At 65.3% G+C, this 18,046-nt stretch overlaps 1 protein-coding gene across 1 annotated transcript; it reads left to right on the plus strand.

Moving 5' to 3' along the window:
* The first annotated feature begins 1,172 nt into the window (after positions 1 to 1,172).
* NEURL4 (neuralized E3 ubiquitin protein ligase 4) lies at positions 1,173 to 18,026 on the plus strand. The gene is made up of 29 exons (XM_067555282.1): positions 1,173 to 1,913; positions 2,266 to 2,635; positions 5,593 to 5,658; positions 6,501 to 6,784; positions 7,225 to 7,336; positions 7,695 to 7,783; positions 8,131 to 8,203; positions 8,345 to 8,615; positions 8,941 to 9,122; positions 9,671 to 9,756; positions 9,843 to 10,005; positions 10,116 to 10,314; positions 10,496 to 10,572; positions 11,242 to 11,320; positions 11,413 to 11,588; positions 11,945 to 12,073; positions 12,211 to 12,356; positions 12,680 to 12,895; positions 12,980 to 13,078; positions 13,660 to 13,809; positions 14,010 to 14,174; positions 14,564 to 14,722; positions 14,808 to 14,987; positions 15,238 to 15,331; positions 15,568 to 15,675; positions 15,959 to 16,103; positions 16,255 to 16,367; positions 16,628 to 16,793; positions 17,193 to 18,026. The coding sequence occupies exons 1-29, from the start codon at positions 1,713 to 1,715 to the stop codon at positions 17,395 to 17,397; spliced, it is 4,503 nt and encodes a 1,500-aa protein (XP_067411383.1). The 5' UTR covers positions 1,173 to 1,712; the 3' UTR covers positions 17,398 to 18,026.
* The last annotated feature ends 20 nt before the right edge of the window (positions 18,027 to 18,046 follow it).

Genomic DNA, 18,046 nt, shown 5'->3' on the forward strand with positions numbered 1-18,046 from the left:
AGCTGAACATGGTGCTTTGCTCCTCCATTAATCGTGAAACTTGAGTTTGAAGCCTGAGCTGGTGTCTGAAGCAACCCACATGGCAGACCAGAAACCATAAAATGCAGCTGCACCATCTCCATTTTGTCTTCATTCCTGCTTCCTACCCCTGGATCAACAGGTCTGCATGGGAAGCTGTGAAATAAAGGACTGAGACCCAGCCAGGTACTGGGTGTGGAAATGGACAAACCTGCAAACTCCAGGCTGAGAATCTGATAGACACGAACTTTGAATTTGTTTTGCATGTGTGGGCTTGCTTTGACCAGTTAACATCCCCTCTTCTGGTTCGTTTCTTTCCTTTCAGATACACCTTTAGTTCAGCCGCCAGAGGACCGGCCGGACGCGTGGGATGCGGGGTAAGATCCCAACTCCCATGGGCCTGGCCAGGTGGCCGGCCCTTTGCGGGATCAGGAGAACAATTTGGTAGAGGGAACAGAATTGAAATAACTCCCCTCTTTACCAGGTCAGGCCGCGGACGGGGAGCTAGAGCCTGAAATGCAATGGGGGGAGAGGGGGGGTCACGCTGTAGCTGCCGATCACGGGGGAAGAGGAGGAGATGGGCCCAAGATCCCTGCCTGTGAAGGGTTGGGGCCCAGTCTGGAGGATCTGCTCCCCTCTGCAAGGGGCCCTGACCCTGGCATTTCAGAGAGGGCAGCCGGGCCCCCATTTGCACTAATTAATTAATTAATTAATTAGCTGTTTGCTGATGACTTAAGCAACTAATTAGTTCCATCCCTCCTCGTCTGCTTATTGCGTCTCATTAGTATGGCACTAATTGAGGGGTGGGTTCCACCCCACCCCCTCCTGCAGCCCCGCCCCCCGTTACCCAGGCAACAGCGGCAGCAAGGAAGGAAAAGCACTGCGGCCACGCTGCCGTCAAGCGAAACCGCATGGCTCTACGTCGCACGACAGTGTCGTAAGGCCAGCCTCCTCCCCGACGCTGCCCCCCCTAGCGAGCTGGGAGAGGCGACGCAGGGGGGAGGAGCCTGAAAGAGGCGGAGCCTTTTCACGGGGAGCCCTAGCAACTTCCGTAAAGTGCCTGGAGTGTCGTAAAGTAGCCCCCGTTCATCCATGGACACCACCCTGCCGTAAAGCAGCAAAAAAGCGCTGCCGTAAAGCCATCTCTGTCGCAAAAGCCAATCGGTGGGAAGGGCAGATTCCAGGGGAGGATGCCGTAAAGCGCGACGAATTCACTGTCGTGAAATTCGGCAGCCAGGGGCTGAGGGCGGCGGCGCGACGCTGCCGGAAAGCGAGGTGGCGACAGTTGGAGCCTTTGCCTGGGGCGCCGTAAAGCGCGGCCGGAATGAGAGCAGAACCCCGCCCTCCCTCCGACGCTACCGTGAAGCAAGGCACCTCCCTAGTAACAAAGGCGGCCGCTCCCATAGTCCCGTTTCGAGGCCACCGTAAAGCGAGGCGGCCTTCAGCGAACCAGAATCTGAGGGAGGTCGCACCCGTAAGACACGGGCCGCCGACGCTGTCGTAAAGCGAGATCGTCGCGAGCGAGGGCATTTTCGACGGCACCGTAAAGCGCGGCGGCGGCTCCCGCGCGACGCTGTCGTAAAGCGAGGTCGTCGGGAGCGAGCGCGTTTTCGACGCTGCCGTAACGCGCGGCGGCGGGCGCGCTCGCTCCCTCCCTCCCTGCCGGCCGTGGGGCGGGTCCGGTCCGGGGCGGGATGTCGGCGGCGGCGGGCCCGGGCGGGGAGCTGCCGCCGCTGCCGCTGCTGCACCCGCGCACGGGGAAGCTGGTGACGCTGTCCCAGGGCGGCCGCTGCGCCGCGCGCTCCCAGCCGGGCCAGGAGTTCAACCACGGGCTGGTGCTGAGCCGCGAGCCGCTGCGGCCCGGCCGCGTCTTCGCCGTGCGCATCGACCGCAAGGTGCCCGCCTGGCGCGAGCGGGGAGCGCCGAGCGCCTCGAGCGGGGAGCCCTGGAGCGCCGAGCGCCTCGAGCGGGGAGCCCGGGGGGTGTTGGGGGCGGGGTGGGGCTTGCCTCGAGCGGGGGGGCCTGGTGGTGGGGAGTTGGGGGCGGGGTGGGGCGGGGCTTGCCTCGAGCGGGGGGCCTGGTGGTGGGGAGCCGGGGGTGCTGGGACAGGGTGGTGGGGAGCCCTGAGCGGGGGGGGGGGGGCCGGGGGGCACCGTTGGGGCCGGCCCCGGCTGCGAGGGGGCCCCGCTAGGGCGTGGAGGGTGGGGAGGTGCCGACTCCCGCCATCTCTCCCCCTGCCCCCCCCAGGTGAACTCGTGGAGCGGCTCGATCGAGATCGGGGTGACGGCCCTGGACCCCGACCACCTGGACTTCCCCAGCAGCGCCACCGGGCTGAAGGGCGGCTCGTGGATCGTCTCGGGCTGCTCCGTGCTGCGGGACGGCCGCTCCATCCTCGAGGAGTACGGCCAGGACCTGGACCAGCTGGGCGAGGGCGACCGCGTGGGCATCCAGCGCACTGCCGGTGGGGAGCTGCGCCTCTGGGTTAACGGGCAGGACTGCGGCGTGGCCGCCACCGGCATCCCGCCCCGCGTCTGGGCCGTGGTGGATCTCTATGGCAAGTGCACGCAGATCACCGTCGTGCCCTGCGAGCCGGAGGAGACAGCTGCGGGAGATGAAGGTAGAGACCCGCCCCGCCCCATGTCCTAGTAAGCTCTCCCTGCTAGGGATGCTTCCCAGGGCCCCCCTCGCTACCACATGCTTGTCTGTGCTCGTGGGGCTCGGCTCGCCGGCCAGCGCTTCCTCCGCCGGTCCCACTGCCTTTCTCTAGGCTAGTGGTAGGGACTGTCCAAGCGCCCCCCTGGCGTGTTGCCGGATCCGCCACTTCCGAAGTAACGGCCCATCCCGGCTCACCAGTTCCCCCTCAAACCTCCATGTGCCGCCAGGCGCGGAGAGGCCATCAGAGCGGAAACAAGCGAAAGCTTATTGGCCGCAGAGAAGGGTACTAGGAAAGAAACTGTTATGTATCCACTGAAAACATAACACGCGTTTATTAGACCCTAGACCGGGGATCCTGACCTTTTTGGCTCCAGGGCCACAGATATCACCCTGAAGGGCCACCAGTCTCTGCCAGCAGCCCCCCCCTTCGCTCCCCACTGCAGTCAGACAGAAGGCTGCCTCCCTCCTCGCTGATCTCCCACCCGCCTGGCTGCAGCAGGGAAACCGCATGCGTCCCGTAGCCCCGTGTGCTCCGCCTGGGTCCTTCGGCCGTGGCTCCCTTGCACAGCCACTTTGAAAGCCCCCCAGATTGGGAACCACTGCCCTAGACTGACCGGACTGGTTCCCGTCCCGTCTTACAAAGCCCATTTTTACCGAGTCCTTCCAGCGTTTTGCAGCCGGCTCTGGCTGCCATTTCCCCCAGGACAAGTTGTGCCCTCAACTTGCCTCCCCAGGGGAGGTTGGGACCCTTGCGCTCCAGTTTGTCTGTCTGTCTCGTTACTTGCAAATAGCATGCACCCCCGGCTGCTTTCTTTTCCTAGCTGCTCCTCTCTTGTCTTGACGAGCTGCGGGCTCCGTGCGCGAATAGACGTACGTTGTGTGTCGCACGAGCAAGGCCGGACAGCGAGAGAGAGAAGTGTCTCTTCTCTCCAGCCTGGTGACTTGTCTTTCCCAGATTCTAACAACGTCATTTTCAGTATGAATGCGTCATTTCTTAAATATCCCCCGTCCATGCACCTCGCCGTGATCAGGCCGACCGGTGCGGTGCCAGCTGTCAGCAGAGACCTCGTTTACCACCGTTGGTGCGCGGTTCTAGAGATGTCAGACCCGGTGGGGGGGCTCCCTGTGAACCCCTCTGCAGTCCTTTAGGCTATCTGCCGGTGCGTCCCTGCGTCGCTACTGCTGTGTGGGAGAAGCCGACTCCCTGGGGCCCCACCAGACTTGCACCCCCACCTTTGGCGTCTGCGGTGTAAGCGCAGTCCGGTTTGTGAGCAGTCTGGAACCTGACATGGAAAGTTCTTGGTTGGCCTCAAGAACAGAAAGTTGCAGCCTGGTCCGTTCTGGTGACCCACAACCCCAGCCCCACCCTGTCCTGCCGGTCCCGTCCCGCCTGGCCTCCCCTCAGTCCTTTGTTGTCCGGCTGGTCAAACCCGGCTGGCTTCCTGTGAAGGGGGTGGGCCCTCAGTGATCGCTAGCTGCTAGGTAGGTAATGTCCCAGTGTTTGAGGTTTGCCAGTTTCTTCATGGACTCTCCGATCCCACGGGCCAGGACCCGGGGACAGCCGAGCATCTGTCGCATCTCTGTGGTAGTCTGCCCCAGAATAATCAGCCCTTTTCCATCCCGTGGGTGACAATGCAACATATGGGGACGGGAAACTGAGGCCAGAACCCTCTTAATACAAAATATTGACAGAAAAGTCCCTGCGTCCAAGCATCCAGCCCCTGGTTCGCTGGACATTCACAGACCCTCTTACAATAATTCTTAGCTCACCAGTCGTACCAGCTCCGTATAACATGAGGTACTTGGTAAAACCAAGTTTGTTTACCAAGGGTCTGAGATTCAAAAAGGAGCCAGTAGAATAAACAGTGAGATGTGGTCACGTGTAAACTTGGCCCCATAACACCGTTTTCTAGAGCCTGCACTTAACTTACAAGACGTTGGAGCGTCACCCAGCACAACAGCTCGCCCCAAATTCTTCCAGCCTCTCCCAGCCATGCTCGGCTGCCATCCTTCGTTCGTCCGACAAGTCCCGCTGGCAGGGGGGTGCTGTGTGCGTCTCTGCAGTCGGCAAATCCAACGTCCGCTCTCGCTGACTGTCTCAGGTGCTTGCGTTCTCCTGGCTAGCTGCTCCTCTGGAGACTTTGCAATCACCCGGTTGGCATTTCGCTCAGTGGCCACTCGCGTAGCTGGACCTGAAGGAAAGCTGGGACCTGGGCACCTTGTCTCACTCACCAACCGACGCTGGTCCCAGAAAAGATAGCCCCTCACCCGCCGTGTCTTTCCAGTGTAGACTGACAGACACAAGCATTGCTTGTCTGCCAGAAACCTGTTTCTCTCCTTCTGGTGGCCAGCCCCAGATCCCCGACCTTAAGGACCTAATTTTCAGTAAAGCTGTACGCGTCTCTCGCAGCAACCGTGATGACCGGCGTGAGACGGGCTTTCGGCAGTGTCCTCCTGTGATGCTGTTAGGTGAACTGGGATGTAGGTCCCAGACTTGGGATCCGTCTGCCGGTTGGAACTAAGACATCCATGGGTCACAGCAGGGCCCTGCCTCAGTTTCCTCACCGCTCCAGAGTCTGGGTCCGCACGAGGGCTCAGGAGAGTTGCTGAGGCAGATATATTTGGGATGATTTTTCCTCCTGGGGCCCTCCTGACCCAGCTCTGAGCCTGCCCTCTCACCTTGTACATCTCCTTCCCGGCTGGCTCCCCCATTGTCTGTCCTTGATTTATATCTCCGGGTCCTCCCCCAGCTTCTTTTGTTCTGGCTGGGCTAGTAGGGGCTGCGGGTGGGGAATGAGGGACACCAGCAGAGCTGGTGGGGAGCCCAGGGTCGGGCAGGCGGGGGGCTGTGGGTCGGGATTGAGAGGTATCACACTGCAGTCGTGACCTCCCTCCTCTTTCGTGTATTTCTCTTCCTAGCCCTGGCTCTGCCCCGTAACCAGAGCCGCCCGGATAAATTCCCCAACAGCCTGGAGTCTGAGAACGGTGAGTGACCCCCCCACCGCCCCCGGTGGGGCCCATCTACACTATTCTGTGGAGTGGTGCAACAAGCTCTGGGCTTAGAGCCGGTGCCGCCCGGTTTGCGCTGGCGGGAAACTCTGGGCCCTGCAGTTGCCCCTCCCACCCTCTGCCCCCCCCCCCACGCCCCCCCGTCCCATAAAGCTCTGCCCGAGAAGTGACCTGCAAGCCCTCGCTCCCGGTAGGGCCGCCAGGCATGGCGGGACAGACGCACCAAAGTAGGCAGAACGACCGCGGGCATGAAATACGCAGGGGCCTGGTATTGGAACCCTGCAGCCTGCCCCCGACCCGGCTGCCAGGGTCGGATTCGGGGCGGGGGGGGGGACTCCCCCTTGTGGTCTGGCCCCACCTCCCAGCGTTGGTGCTGTCAAGCTGGGCCCAGGGGGCTTCAAAGGGAGAAGTGGGGGGGGGGGTGTTCAAATCACCTAAGCTGGGTGTCTTTCCGTCCCTCCGTCCATCCCTGATTCTGCCCTGTCCGTCTGACCATCTGTCTGTTCCTGATTCCGCCCCCCACCCCGTCTGACCGTCCCTTATTCTGCCCCTGTCCGTCATCCCCTCCCCTGGGCCTTGTTCCGCCCATCCGTATGTCCGTCCCTGATTACACCCCTCACCCCTGTCCGTTCCTGATTCTGCCCCCCATCTGTCTGTCCGTCCCTGATTCTGGTCCCCTTACATCCTGATTCCTCACTGTCCTGTCCCCCTGCGCTGTTTGTCCCTCCCCCCAATTCCTGGGGCCCCCCATATTTCTGTCCGTTCCTGATTCCTGCCCCCTGCGTCCATCCGTCCCCGATTCCTGTCCCCCCACCCAGGCTTGTCCAACATGGAGCTGTCGGAGGCGGTGAGCAACGCCATCCTGTCGGCCTACGACGGCAGCCTGCTGAGCGTCAACCTGGGCAGCCCCCCACCAGGCGAGGGCCCCCCCGCCGGGGCCCCCCTCACCTCCAACGACGCCCTCCTCTTCCACGAGAAGTGCGGCGCCCTCATCAAGCTGAGCAACAACCACAAGACAGCCGAGCGGCGCCGGCCCCTGGACGAGTTCAACAATGGTGTGGTCATGACCAACCGCCCACTGCGCGACAATGAGATGTTCGAGGTTGGCCTTGGCCTGCGGGGGGAATGGGCTGGGGTCCCGGGGGGCTGGGCTGGGGTCCCGGGACATGCGGGGGGGCTGGGCTGGGGTCCCAGGGCATGCGGGGGGGCTGGGTCATGACTCCAGTGTGCTGTGAGATGTTCGGGGCGGGCGTAGGGGGAACTGGGGCATGGGGGGGTGTACACGGCTTTGGGGGGGCAGGAGGGCTCGGAGATGAGGAGGGTGCAGAGGGGGAGTCTAGGGGGCGGGGGTACCCAGGAGATGAATCTGGGGGGGCACCCTCTCGGGGACAGTGGGGGGGTGGCATTATCCCAGGGGTCTGCGGGAGCTGGGGTGCAGCCAGAAGGGGAGAAATAGGGCAGGGAGGGGTGGGGCTGTATGGCTGGCTAAAGTGGGGGGACAAATCCCCTGACCCCCACCTCTTGTCCTGTCCGTCCCCCCAGATCCGCATCGACAAGCTGGTGGACAAGTGGTCCGGCTCCATCGAGATCGGGGTGACCACCCACAACCCCAACAGCCTGGAGTACCCCGCCACCATGACCAACCTGCGCTCGGGTACCTGCCTTGAGGGGAGCGGGGGGATGGGCGGGATGCCTGGGTTCGCTCTCTGGCTCTGGGAGGGGAGTGGGGGCTAGTGGTTAAAGCAGGGGTGGGGGCTGGGAGCCCGGACTCCTGGGTTCTCTCCCAGACTCCTTATGTTATTTGTGCCTTGGTTTCCCCTGTTTCCCAGGACCCTGATTGCCATCCTGGGGCCGGCCGTGCAGCTTCGGTGGCTGAATCTGAGGGGGCGGAGGGGAAGCAGGAGCTGAACTGAGGGGGCGGGTGCGTCAGTGGGAGCAGGATGGAGGGGGTTTCTGGGAGGGGGGTCCCAGCTCACTGATTGGCTGACGGGAGGCTCTCCCCGCACCCCCAGGCACGATCATGATGAGCGGTTGCGGGATCCTGACCAACGGCAAAGGCACGCGGCGGGAGTACTGCGAATTCAGCTTGGACGAGCTGCAGGTGGGGGCCCCGCCGGGACTGACCACGCCATGTCCCCCCCGCCCCCCTCAGAGCTCGTTGCCTGCTGAGGAGGGGTCCCCGTGCCCCATAACTGGGCCCACGATACCCCCATGGGCTCCCCCATGGTCCTTAACCCCGCCCCGGCCCCCCCCCTGCCAGTCAGGCTCCCCCACGTCCCGTTCACCCCCCCCGGCAGCCGATAGCCTCCGGCATACCTGACCCCCTACAAGCGAGTGACACCCCCCCCAAATCCCCCTCCACCCTGCCAGTGCGGGGGTCCTCAGCCCCTCCTTTGGTCCCCCCCCAACTTCTCCTCACCCCACTCACCTGTTCCCCCGTCCCCACAGGAGGGGGATCACATCGGCCTGACACGGAAATCCAGCAACGCCCTGCACTTCTACATCAACGGCATAGACCAAGGTAAGGGGCGTGGTGGGGACCGGGGGGGGTGGATCACCCCAGAAGGCAGTGCTGACACCCGTGCTGTTACACAGCTGCTGCGCCCCAGAGGTGGCCACATGGAGTGTGATTCCGCCCCTCTTCTCCCCCCTTCCCTCCCAGGCGTGGCTACCACCCTGACCCCGCTGGTGGTGTACGGTGTGGTGGATCTCTACGGCATGGCGGTGAAGGTCACCATCGTGCACAACCACAACCACAGCGACCGGCTGCGGCGCAACAACGCCATCATGAGGGCGCTCTCCCCGGACGTGGGGCGCCGCGCCTTGGAGGCCGGCGGGGTGGGCGAGCCGGAGCCGGAGCGGCTGCTCTTCCACACCAACTGCGGGCAGAAGGCTGCCATCATCAACGAGGGGCGCACGGCCCTGCGCCCGCAGTAAGTGCCCGGCGGCGCCGGGGCTGTCATGCAGTGGCAGCTTCTGGGGTTGGGGATGTCGTGTCCTGCCACGCAGCCCCCTAACTCCTGTAGAGCCACCAGCCTGTGCCCCCCTTCCCTTCATAACTGGCTCCCTATATCTCAGCGCTGGGCCAGGGGTCCCTGGATAACCAGCCGCCCCGCCCCAGAGCTGGCTGCATCTCAGCGCCAGGCGAGGGGTCCCTGTATAGAGATTGCCCCGCCCCAGAGGTGGCTGCATCTTAGCGCCAGGCAGCCTGGGGATCGATGGCTCGCATCTAACTGAGCCAACCCGTCTCTTCTCTAGTGCCACGGACGATTTCAACCACGGTGTCGTCCTCAGCAACCGGTCCCTGCGCAACAACGAGGTCTTCCAGGTGCGGATCGACAAGATGGTGGACAAGTGGGCGGGCTCCATCGAGATCGGGGTGACCACCCACAACCCCACCTACCTGCAGCTGCCCTCCACCATGACCAACCTGCGCTCAGGTCAGGGCCTGGGTGCCCCCCAGGGTGGGGGGGAGTGGGAGGGGGGATCAACACCCTCCCCGGCGCTCTGCCCACATCCTCCCCCCTCCTCTAGTCTGGCCTGCTCCCTTCCGGAGAGGCGTGGCCTCCTAATTGTCCCCGAAGTAGCCAACAGTGCTGGCTGCCGGGTCCTGTGACGGGCAGTTCCCCGGGTGAACTGCCGGGCCGGGTCCTGTGGCGGGCAGTTCCCCGGGTGAACTGCCGGGCCGGGTCCTGTGGCGGGCAGTTCCCCGGGTGAACGGTTGCCCAGAAGGCTGGTGGCTGTTCCCGGTGGTGGGTAGGTGCCCAGTTAACTTCTGCCCAGGTGGTCTGATAACCCTGCCATCTGGTGGGGAGTTCCCGGGGGTCATTGCTGACTGCGAGGCAGGGAGGGTGGATTGTTCCCCAGGCTGCCGAGTGCCCCGTCCAGCAGAGCTGGGCCCTGGGTTCCACGACTGCCGACCGCACCCTATGGCGAGGAGTTCCACGGGTGCACAGCCAGCTGGTAACCCCTTCCCCTCCCCCTCCAGGCACTTGGATGATGACCGGCAACGGGGTGATGCACAACGGCACCACCATCCTCGATGAATACGGACACAATTTGGACCGGCTCAAGGTAAGTGGGGGGGGCAGGGAGGCTGCGGGAGCAGCCCCTCCCCCCGCGCAGGGCTCTCACCCCCCACCCTCTGCTGGCCCCCCCAGGCGGGAGACACGGTGGGCGTGGTGCGCAGGGAGGACGGCACGCTGCACTTCTTTGTCAATGGGGCAGCGCAGGGGCCGGCTGCCTGGAACGTGCCGCCCAGCGTCTACGCCGTGGTGGATCTGTACGGGCAGGCGGCGCAGGCCACCATCGTGGATGACACAGGTGAGCCGGGGAGAGGGGGGCTGCGGTGCCGCATTATGGGGGGCCGGGAGGAAGCGGGGGCACCTTGGCGACACCCCCGCCTCCTCGCTTCTCTCCCGCCCCCCGCCCAGATCTCCTGCCGCTGCCCGACGACCTGTCCGAGGGCAACAACCAGCTGTCGCCCGGCAGCCCCTCGTCTGTGGCCGCGGCCAGCGACCTACGCTTCCACCACCTGCACGGCAGCAACGCCGTCATCACCAATGGGGGGCGCACGGCGCTGCGCCAAAACTGCCGTAGCGAGTTCAACGACGCCATTGTCATCTCCAACCGGTTGGTGTGTGTGTGTGTGTGTGTGGGGGAGAGCCGGGCGCCCGCGGGCCCTCTCCCAGCCCTCCGCTTTCCCTGACCCGAACCCTCCGCCGCGGCCCCGCCCTCCCGTCAGCCCCAAGCGGGATCTGCACCCCCGGGGCGCCGGTGCTGGGGTTCACTGCTCTCCCCTTCCCCCGTGCAGGGCCCTTCGCGACGGGGAGCTCTTTGAGATCGTCATTCAGAAGATGGTGGATCGCTGGTCTGGCTCTATAGAGGCAGGTGAGAAGGGTGGGGGGTGGTCATGGGGGGGCTTCTTGGGCTCCACTTTCCTGGATTAATCCCCCCACACACACACACACCCCCCAATAGCGGAACAGGGGACCAGCGCTCGCCTCGCTTCCTGCCACAGACTCCTGCACGGTTGTGATTTGGCACTTACCCAGCCCCTGTGCTCAGCCCCAGAGCTGGCCGCATCTCAGCAGTCGGGAGAGGGAATCCTGGATAACCGGCCACATCTCAGCGCTGGGCGAGGGGTCCCTGTATAGCCAGCCGCCCCGCCCCAGAGGTGGCCGCATCTCAGTGCTGGGCGAGGGGTCCCTGTATAACCAGCCACCCCGCCCCAGAGGTGGCCGCATCTCAGTGCTGGGCGAGGGGTCCCTGTATAACCAGCCACCCCGCCCCAGAGGTGGCCGCATCTCAGTGCTGGGTGAATCGCATTGAGACCCTGTGAAACACTAGCAGGAAGGGAAAACCGACAGCGCGTCTCCCGGCGGGGGGTGGAGGGGTGGGCATGTGTTATGGCTTCTCGCCGGCTGTGTCCCTGCCAGTGGGGACTGGGAAAATGGCGCTCCCCTCGTGGGTCCCCCTGGCAAGGTGAGGGTGGGGCGAAGGGGAGGAGGCCTCTGCGGGTCCCGCCTAGCCCCATGTCTCCAGGATTCCCCCTTGCAGGCGTCACGGCCATCCGGCCTGAGGACCTGGAGTTCCCCAACACCATGACCGACATCGACTATGACACCTGGATGCTGAGGTGAGTGGGGGGGGTGTGTGTGTGTGTGGGGGGGGGAAGCCGTGTCTCCCTCCTTCTGACCCGCTCTCGCCGTTTCTCCACCCCCCCCCCAGCGGCACGGCCATCATGCAGGACGGCAACACCATGCGCAACAACTACGGCTGCGACCTGGACTCGCTGAGCACCGGCTCCCGCATCGGGATGCTGCGCACGGCCAAGGGCGACCTGCACTACTTCATCAACGGCGCCGACCAGGGCGTGGCCTGCTCTGGCCTGCCCCCCGGCAAGGGTGAGCCCCCCCGGGCAGGGCAGGGGAGGGCATTATAAAGCCGGGTGGGCCCGTGGGGTTGGGGGCAGGGGTAGGATGTTATAGGGCTGGGGCCAGGGGGGGATGTTATGAGGGGAGGGGATATAGTCGGCTGGGTGGGCCATTGGTTGCAGGGGGGCGGAGGGGTATGGCCGGCCGGGTGGGCCCATTGAGCTGGGGCGGGGGGGTATGGCCGGCCGGGTGGGCCCATGGGGGGTGGGGGTTTGTACTGGGTTGGATGGGCCCATGGGGGGATGCTCTTTATAGCCTTGCTGGGCTCTGTGGTGGCAGCTCCCTGGTTAACCCTTTGTGCCCCTCTCCCCGGCGGCGCGGCTCAGAGGTGTACGCCGTAGTGGATCTGTATGGCCAGTGCGTCCAGGTGTCCATCACCAGCGCCACGGGCCCCATGGACAACAGCCTGTCGACCAGCAACATCACGGAGAAATCCTTCCCCATCCACTCGCCAGGTGAGAGCCCCGCCCCAGAGGTGGCTGCATCTCGCACTGAGGGAGGGGTCGCTCCCTGCCTGTTGGGGGAGGGCGCCCCCCCCCAGCACCCCCTGTTGACGGCCACGTCTCTCCTCCCCTCACCCCCTCTCCCCCAGTGCCGGGTGTGGCTCACCGCTTCCACAGCAGCTGCGGGAAGAACGTGGCCTTCCAGGACGACGGGTGCCGGGCCGTACGCGTGGCCGGTTACTGCCACGGCATCGTCTTCAGCATGAAGGAGCTGAAGGCCGATGAGGTCTTTGAGGTGAGTCCCCCCCCCCCCATTGGGCTGGGGTCAGCAGGCACGGGGGGTGACACTGTCCCGTCCCCCCTGCCCATCCGGAGTGCCGGCAGCCAGGGGCAAGAGATATGGGCCGGGCCCCTGCTTTGGTCTCTTCTGCTGCCCCCCATCGCCAAGGGGCGTGAGTCCGGACTGGGCCTTCCCCCTGCAGATGGTAGGGGGCGCTCTGTACCCCAGCCATGCTCTGGGGTGCGGGCTACTGGCATGTTCTCCCCCAGCCCCCCAACACACACACACACAGTTGCCCGGTGACCTCTGACCCTCGCTCCCCCCCCCACCCGGCGCAGGTGAAGATCGAGGAGCTGGACGAGAAGTGGTCGGGCTCCTTCCACATCGGGCTGACCACGCTGCCGCCTTCCGAGGTGCCCCACACGGCCGCGGGGCTGCCGGCCTCGCTGCTGGAGCTGCACGCCAAGGCCACCTGGCTGGTGGCCGGCTCCGAGGTGCGCCGCAACGGCACCCTGCAGAGGCAGAACTACGGCTGCTCCCTGGAGAGGCTCGGGGTGAGTTGGGTTGGGGGCGGGAGGAGGGGAACGATGGGGTTGGGGGGGCCCAGCGGACTAACCCAGGCTGCCCCTCCCCGGCAGGTGGGGAACCGCGTGGGGGTGAAGCGTTGCGCGGACGACACCATGCACATTCTGATCGACGGCGAGGACATGGGGCCGGCCGCCACCGGCGTGGCCAAGGTAAGGGGCCTCGCCCCTGGGGCAGGGACCCCCGACCGCTGGGACGGTGGGGGCGGGAGATGCGGGGCAGCGCCCCACGTGAATCATTCTGGACAGGGACTGAAGCCTTCCCTGCCCCAGCAGCCCCCGAAGTGTTTTTTTTGGGGGGTGGGAATCTATGATGTCACAGGTGTAGGGCTGTCTCCTTGGGGAGCGGATGTGATGTCATGGGGCGTAGTGCCCGCCTCTTCCTGTCTGGGGCAAATAGGGTGTGATGTCACAGGAAGTCGTCAGCTCTCGGCCCTTCCCTCATCACTTCCTCCCCGAGACATCTCCATCCGTACCAGGGCCGGGTCTGCTCACCCCCTTGCTCAGGACTGAGGGATCCCACCCACCTCCAGCCTGGAGAAAGGCTGGTGGGATGAACCTGGGGCCGGCAGGAGTCAGGCGGGTCTGGCCTGTACTGGGGAGAGAACCCAGGAGTCCTGGCTCCCAGGCCCACTGCTCTAAGCACCAGCCTCCCACTCCCCTCCCAGAACCGGGGGGAGAACCCAGGAGTCCTGGCTCCCAGCCCCCACTGCCCCCATGTCCTGTGTCCTCAGAACGTCTCTGTGGTGCTGGACCTGTACGGCCGCGTCACTGCCGTCTCCATTGTCAGCTCCACCGTGCTGGAGGAGCCGGACGGCACCAAGCCCCCCTCGGTCGCCTCCGAGACGTACAGTGAGGAAGAGGAGGAGGAAGATGCCACACCTGTGAGTGCTGCGGGGAGGGGAAATTGGGGGGTGCCAGCATGGAGCCAGCCTGGGGTGTGGAGGGGGAGGAGGAATAGGAGCTGCAGCCGGTCCCCTGGCAGTGGTGCCCGCTGGCTCCGGGGGGGGGGGTGTGGATGGGGAACGGGACCCGAGAGGCGCTGGGTCTGGTTGGCGAGTGACCCCACGCCCCTCGACTGCAGTGTGAGAACGAGGCCCCCGCCCCAACGGCCGCCATGGAGTTCCTGGAGAACCACGGCAAGAACATCCTGCTGTCCAACGGCAACCTGACGGCCACCCGCGTGGCCAGCTACAACCAGGGCATCGTGGTCATCGCGCAGCCACTGCCCCAGGGCCAGCTCTTCCAGGTGGGGCCATACTGCCTGGCGGGGAGGAAGTGCTGTCATGGAGGGGGAGGGCCTGCTACTTCCTGGTGGTGGAAGGAAGTGATGTCATGATGGGGGAGGGCCCTCTACTTCCTGGCAGGGGAGGAAATTATGTCATGATGTGGGAGGGCACAGGGCCTACTACTTCCTGTTGGAGAAGATGTGATGTCATAATGGGGGGGCATGTAGGGCTAGCTACCTCCTGTCAGGGGCGGATGTAGGCTCGCCCCTTCCTGTCTCGGGAGGACGTGGTGTCGGGCTGTGCCACGTGTCGGCTGTAACTACCACGGCCGGGTGGCTGTCCGGCGCCCTGCGCCGGCGTCTGACATCCCTCCCCCTGCCGTGGCGTGGTGGGAGCTCTCCCCCTCCAGGTGCGGATCGACTTCCTCAACCCCCAGTGGACATCGTCCCTGTCTCTGGGCGTCATCGGCACCTCGCCCGAGCGCCTCAACTTCCCCGCCACGGCCTGCTCCCTCAAGCGCTCCGCCTGGCTCCTGCAGCGCCACTCCGTCTTCCACAACTCGCTCAAGGTGAGCCGGGCCCCCCTCCCACTCCCCCTCCGCCTCCGGGGGGCACCGGCCAGGGTAACATCTTCCTCCCCCCGCCTCCCCCCAGATCTGTGAGAACTACGGGCCCAACCTGGACACGTGTCCTGAGGGGACGGTGCTGGGGCTCCTGGTGGACTCCAGCAGCTGCCTGCACCTCTACGTCAACGGGATGGACCAGGGGGCAGCCGCCCAGGACATCCCCACGCCCTGCTACGTGCTGGTTGACCTCTACGGGCAGTGCGAGCAGGTGAGAACCCGGGCGTCCTGGCTCCTAGCCCCCACTCTGACCACTAGCCCCCACTCCCCTCCCAGAGCCCGGGAGGAGAACCTGAGCATCCTGGCTCCCAGCCCCCAGCTCTGACCACTGGATCCTTCTCCCAGCCCCTCCCTGCTCTAACCGCTGGCCCCCCCTCCCCTCCTGGAGCCAGGGAGAGAGCCCAGGTGTCCTGGCTCCCAGGCCCCCCCCCCACCAATATGTTTGTCCCTCCCCCCCGCAGGTTACCATAGTCAAGAATGAGGCTTCGGGGCTGGCAGGGGACAGCGCAGACCCACGTGGGCAGGGCGACATGGAGAAGGCAGACATGGTGGATGGTGAGTGATGGCACAGGGCTGGGGCGGGGAGGTCTGCCCCGGGTCCCCTCCCCTCTGACACCATTAGGGTGGGGCCGCCCCTGCCTCGTGAGGGGATGGGGGTAATAAGGCACTTCCCTCCCCCTGCCGTGTCTCCAGGGCATGTGGGGCAGGGCTGGCGCTCTCCCCGCACCACCGCCCCCCTGTTGCATGTGGGGCGGGGGCTAGCCAGCTGCCCCCCTCCTTCCCTGTTGCAGGCATCAAAGAGAGCGTATGCTGGACGCCCCCCGTGGACGTGAACACCATGAAGACCTGCGAATACCACGCCCTGTGCACCCGCTTCAAGGACCTTCTGCTGCTGCCAGGTGAGCTGTGGGCCTCGGGGCACCCCGGGGCCACCCGCCTCTGCCCCCCCAATGGGGCCAGCCGGCGTCGAACGCCCGCACGGGGGAGCCACCAGGGCGGGCATCATCACTAGGGTTCAGAGTTAACAACCACCCCCCCCCCCCTCCGCCGCTCCTCGAGCTGCAGGCTCGGGTCGGGTCACTGCCCCAGTTACGCTCAGGGTTGCTTTCATACCATGGGGGGGGGGCAGCCTCCCCACTTGTGCCTGATCCTATTCCCCCCTTCCCTCCCCTCCCCTCCCAGATGACTACTTCACGGAAGATCCCAAATTCAGCCTGTGCTACTGTGAGTCGTGTCACAAGCTGCGGGGGGACGAGGCCTATTACAAGCGGGGGGAGCCCCCCCGGGACTACGCCCTACCCTTCGGGTGGTGCCACTTCAACCTCAGGTACCTGAGGAAGGGGCTGGGTCATCATGGGGGTACTGGAGGGGTGGGTTCTGTTGGGGGGAGAGGAGGCTGAGCGGGAGGGGGCTCTGGCTGGGATCGGACCAGAGGGGCGGATGGAGTCCCAGCTCTGACGCCCTCCCCCTCTTGGCAGGGTCAACCCCCAGCTGGAGGTGGCCAGCACCTGTAAGAAGTGGCATGTGGCCTATCACGGCACCAGCCTCGGCGCCGTCCGCAGGATGCTGGACCAAGGGGAGCTAGGGGCAGGTAGGAGGAACCTGGCGCGGAGCCCCTCGTGCCCCTCCCGGAGCCGGCAAGGGAACCCAGGTGTCCTGGCTCCCAGCCCCCACCCCCCTCTGCTGTAACCACTAGCCCCCACTCCCCTCCCAGAGCTGGGGAGAGAACCCAGGCATCTTGGCTCCCCGCCTCCCTTGCTCTAACCACTAGATCCCCCTCCACTAGGGGTGGGGAGTGCATGGGGTGGGGGGAAGGATCCTGCCCCTGCTGACGGTTTTCCTCCCCCACAGGCAACACGTCCATCCTGAGCTGCCCCCCGGCCAAGGCTGACCCCCAGGGCGGGGGGTACCCCGAGGCGGAGAACAGCTCTCCCGGCCATGGGGCTGAGCCGCACCGCGTCCTGCTCTCTCCCACCCTGCGCTACGCCGGCCTGGAGGCCTTCGCCACCAAAGTGCAGTGAGTCCCGCCCACCCCCGGGGGGAGCCATGGTTCCTGCCCATCACGGGGTGGGGCAGCGAGGCTGGGGGCAGGGGTTAGCCGTGGGTCCTGCCAGCTGCTATGAGAGGTGGTCGTGCTGGGGGCTAGCCATGGGTTCTGCCTGCCGCCATGGGGGTGCCTAGTCAGCCCCAACTGCTAGTTGGGGGGGGCAGAGTCCGAACCTACATGGGGGAGAGTGAGTCGGGGGGGGGGGGGGGGCACAGCTAGTGAGCCAATGGGGTGCTGGGGGGGCAGGAGCGGGGAGCAGTGCGCCAGTCAGCCGTGGGCACCTGTCTACACGCCTGCAGCTGGGGCTGTGGGGGGTCCCGTGGCTGGAGGCTCCCCATTGACCCCCACCCCTCTTCTTCCCCCCCCCAGATTCCGGGACCCCAAGTCTCAGCGGCAGCATGGGGCGCAGGTGGCCTTCCAGGTGTGGGTGCGCCCTGGCTCCTACAAGCCCGGCCCCCCATCGGCTGGCGCCCCCGACCCGCCGGAGCCTCGCTTCAGCAGCGCCGAGCTGGAGTGGGTGACGAAGGAGAAAGGGGCCACCGTGCTCTGCGCCCTGCTGGTGCGTGTGGAGTGAGCACCCCCCCGCCGGGGGAGGGACACAGGACCTGCCACACCGCCCCCCTATGGACTGGGGGGGGACACCCTGAAACACCAACCCCCACGAAGCTGGGGGGCAGGGATGCTGCAGCGCCAGTCCCTCCCCCACCCTGGACTAGCAGGGGCTGCCAGACCACTAGGACCTGCCCCTGACCCCGGAGGAAGACTGCATTTTGGGGGGGTCTCTCTGCAGCACAACCCCCCCAGGCCTAAGCCGGGGGTATGACACCAGAAGAAGCTGCCTTTATGGGGGGGGGGGGGGGGGTTTCCTCCACCATGAACTCCCCAACCCTGGACTCTCCCTTCTTCACAGGGAGGGGGGGAGGAATTTGGACAAGCTACAAGGAGTCTGACACTGGTTTAAAGGTGGGGGGGGGCTGCCTCCAACCCCCCCCCTAGATGGGGGCCCCCCCACAGCTCCCTCTGGTGGCCAGAGCTGTATTTTGCACATAGAAAAAGCTAAGGGGGGGAACCTAGAGCATGTTGGGAGATAGTCGGGGGGGTGGGGGGGCGCAAATGTATTGCACCACACAGACAAGTTTTCTTTGGGGGGTGGGGGAGGATCTGTGGCTGTAGGGGAGGGACCCCCTAACCTAGGTGTGTGTGTGTGGGGGGGAGGGGGGGTA

This window comes from Emydura macquarii, unplaced genomic scaffold (assembly GCF_026122565.2).
Source record: "Emydura macquarii macquarii isolate MOO-44397 ecotype Brisbane River unplaced genomic scaffold, CSIRO-AGI_Emac_v2 contig_306, whole genome shotgun sequence".
NCBI classification, from domain to species: Eukaryota; Metazoa; Chordata; order Testudines; family Chelidae; genus Emydura; species Emydura macquarii.

Coding starts and splice junctions, on each gene's coding strand:
- NEURL4 (XM_067555282.1), top strand. CDS start 1,713: ATGTCGGCGGCGGCGGGCCCGGGCGGGGAGCTGCCGCCGCTGCCGCTG. Junction 5,659..6,500: donor CAGCCTGGAGTCTGAGAACG/GTGAGTGACCCC, acceptor CCCCCCACCCAG/GCTTGTCCAACATGGAGCTG. Junction 13,079..13,659: donor CCGCCACCGGCGTGGCCAAG/GTAAGGGGCCTC, acceptor CTGTGTCCTCAG/AACGTCTCTGTGGTGCTGGA.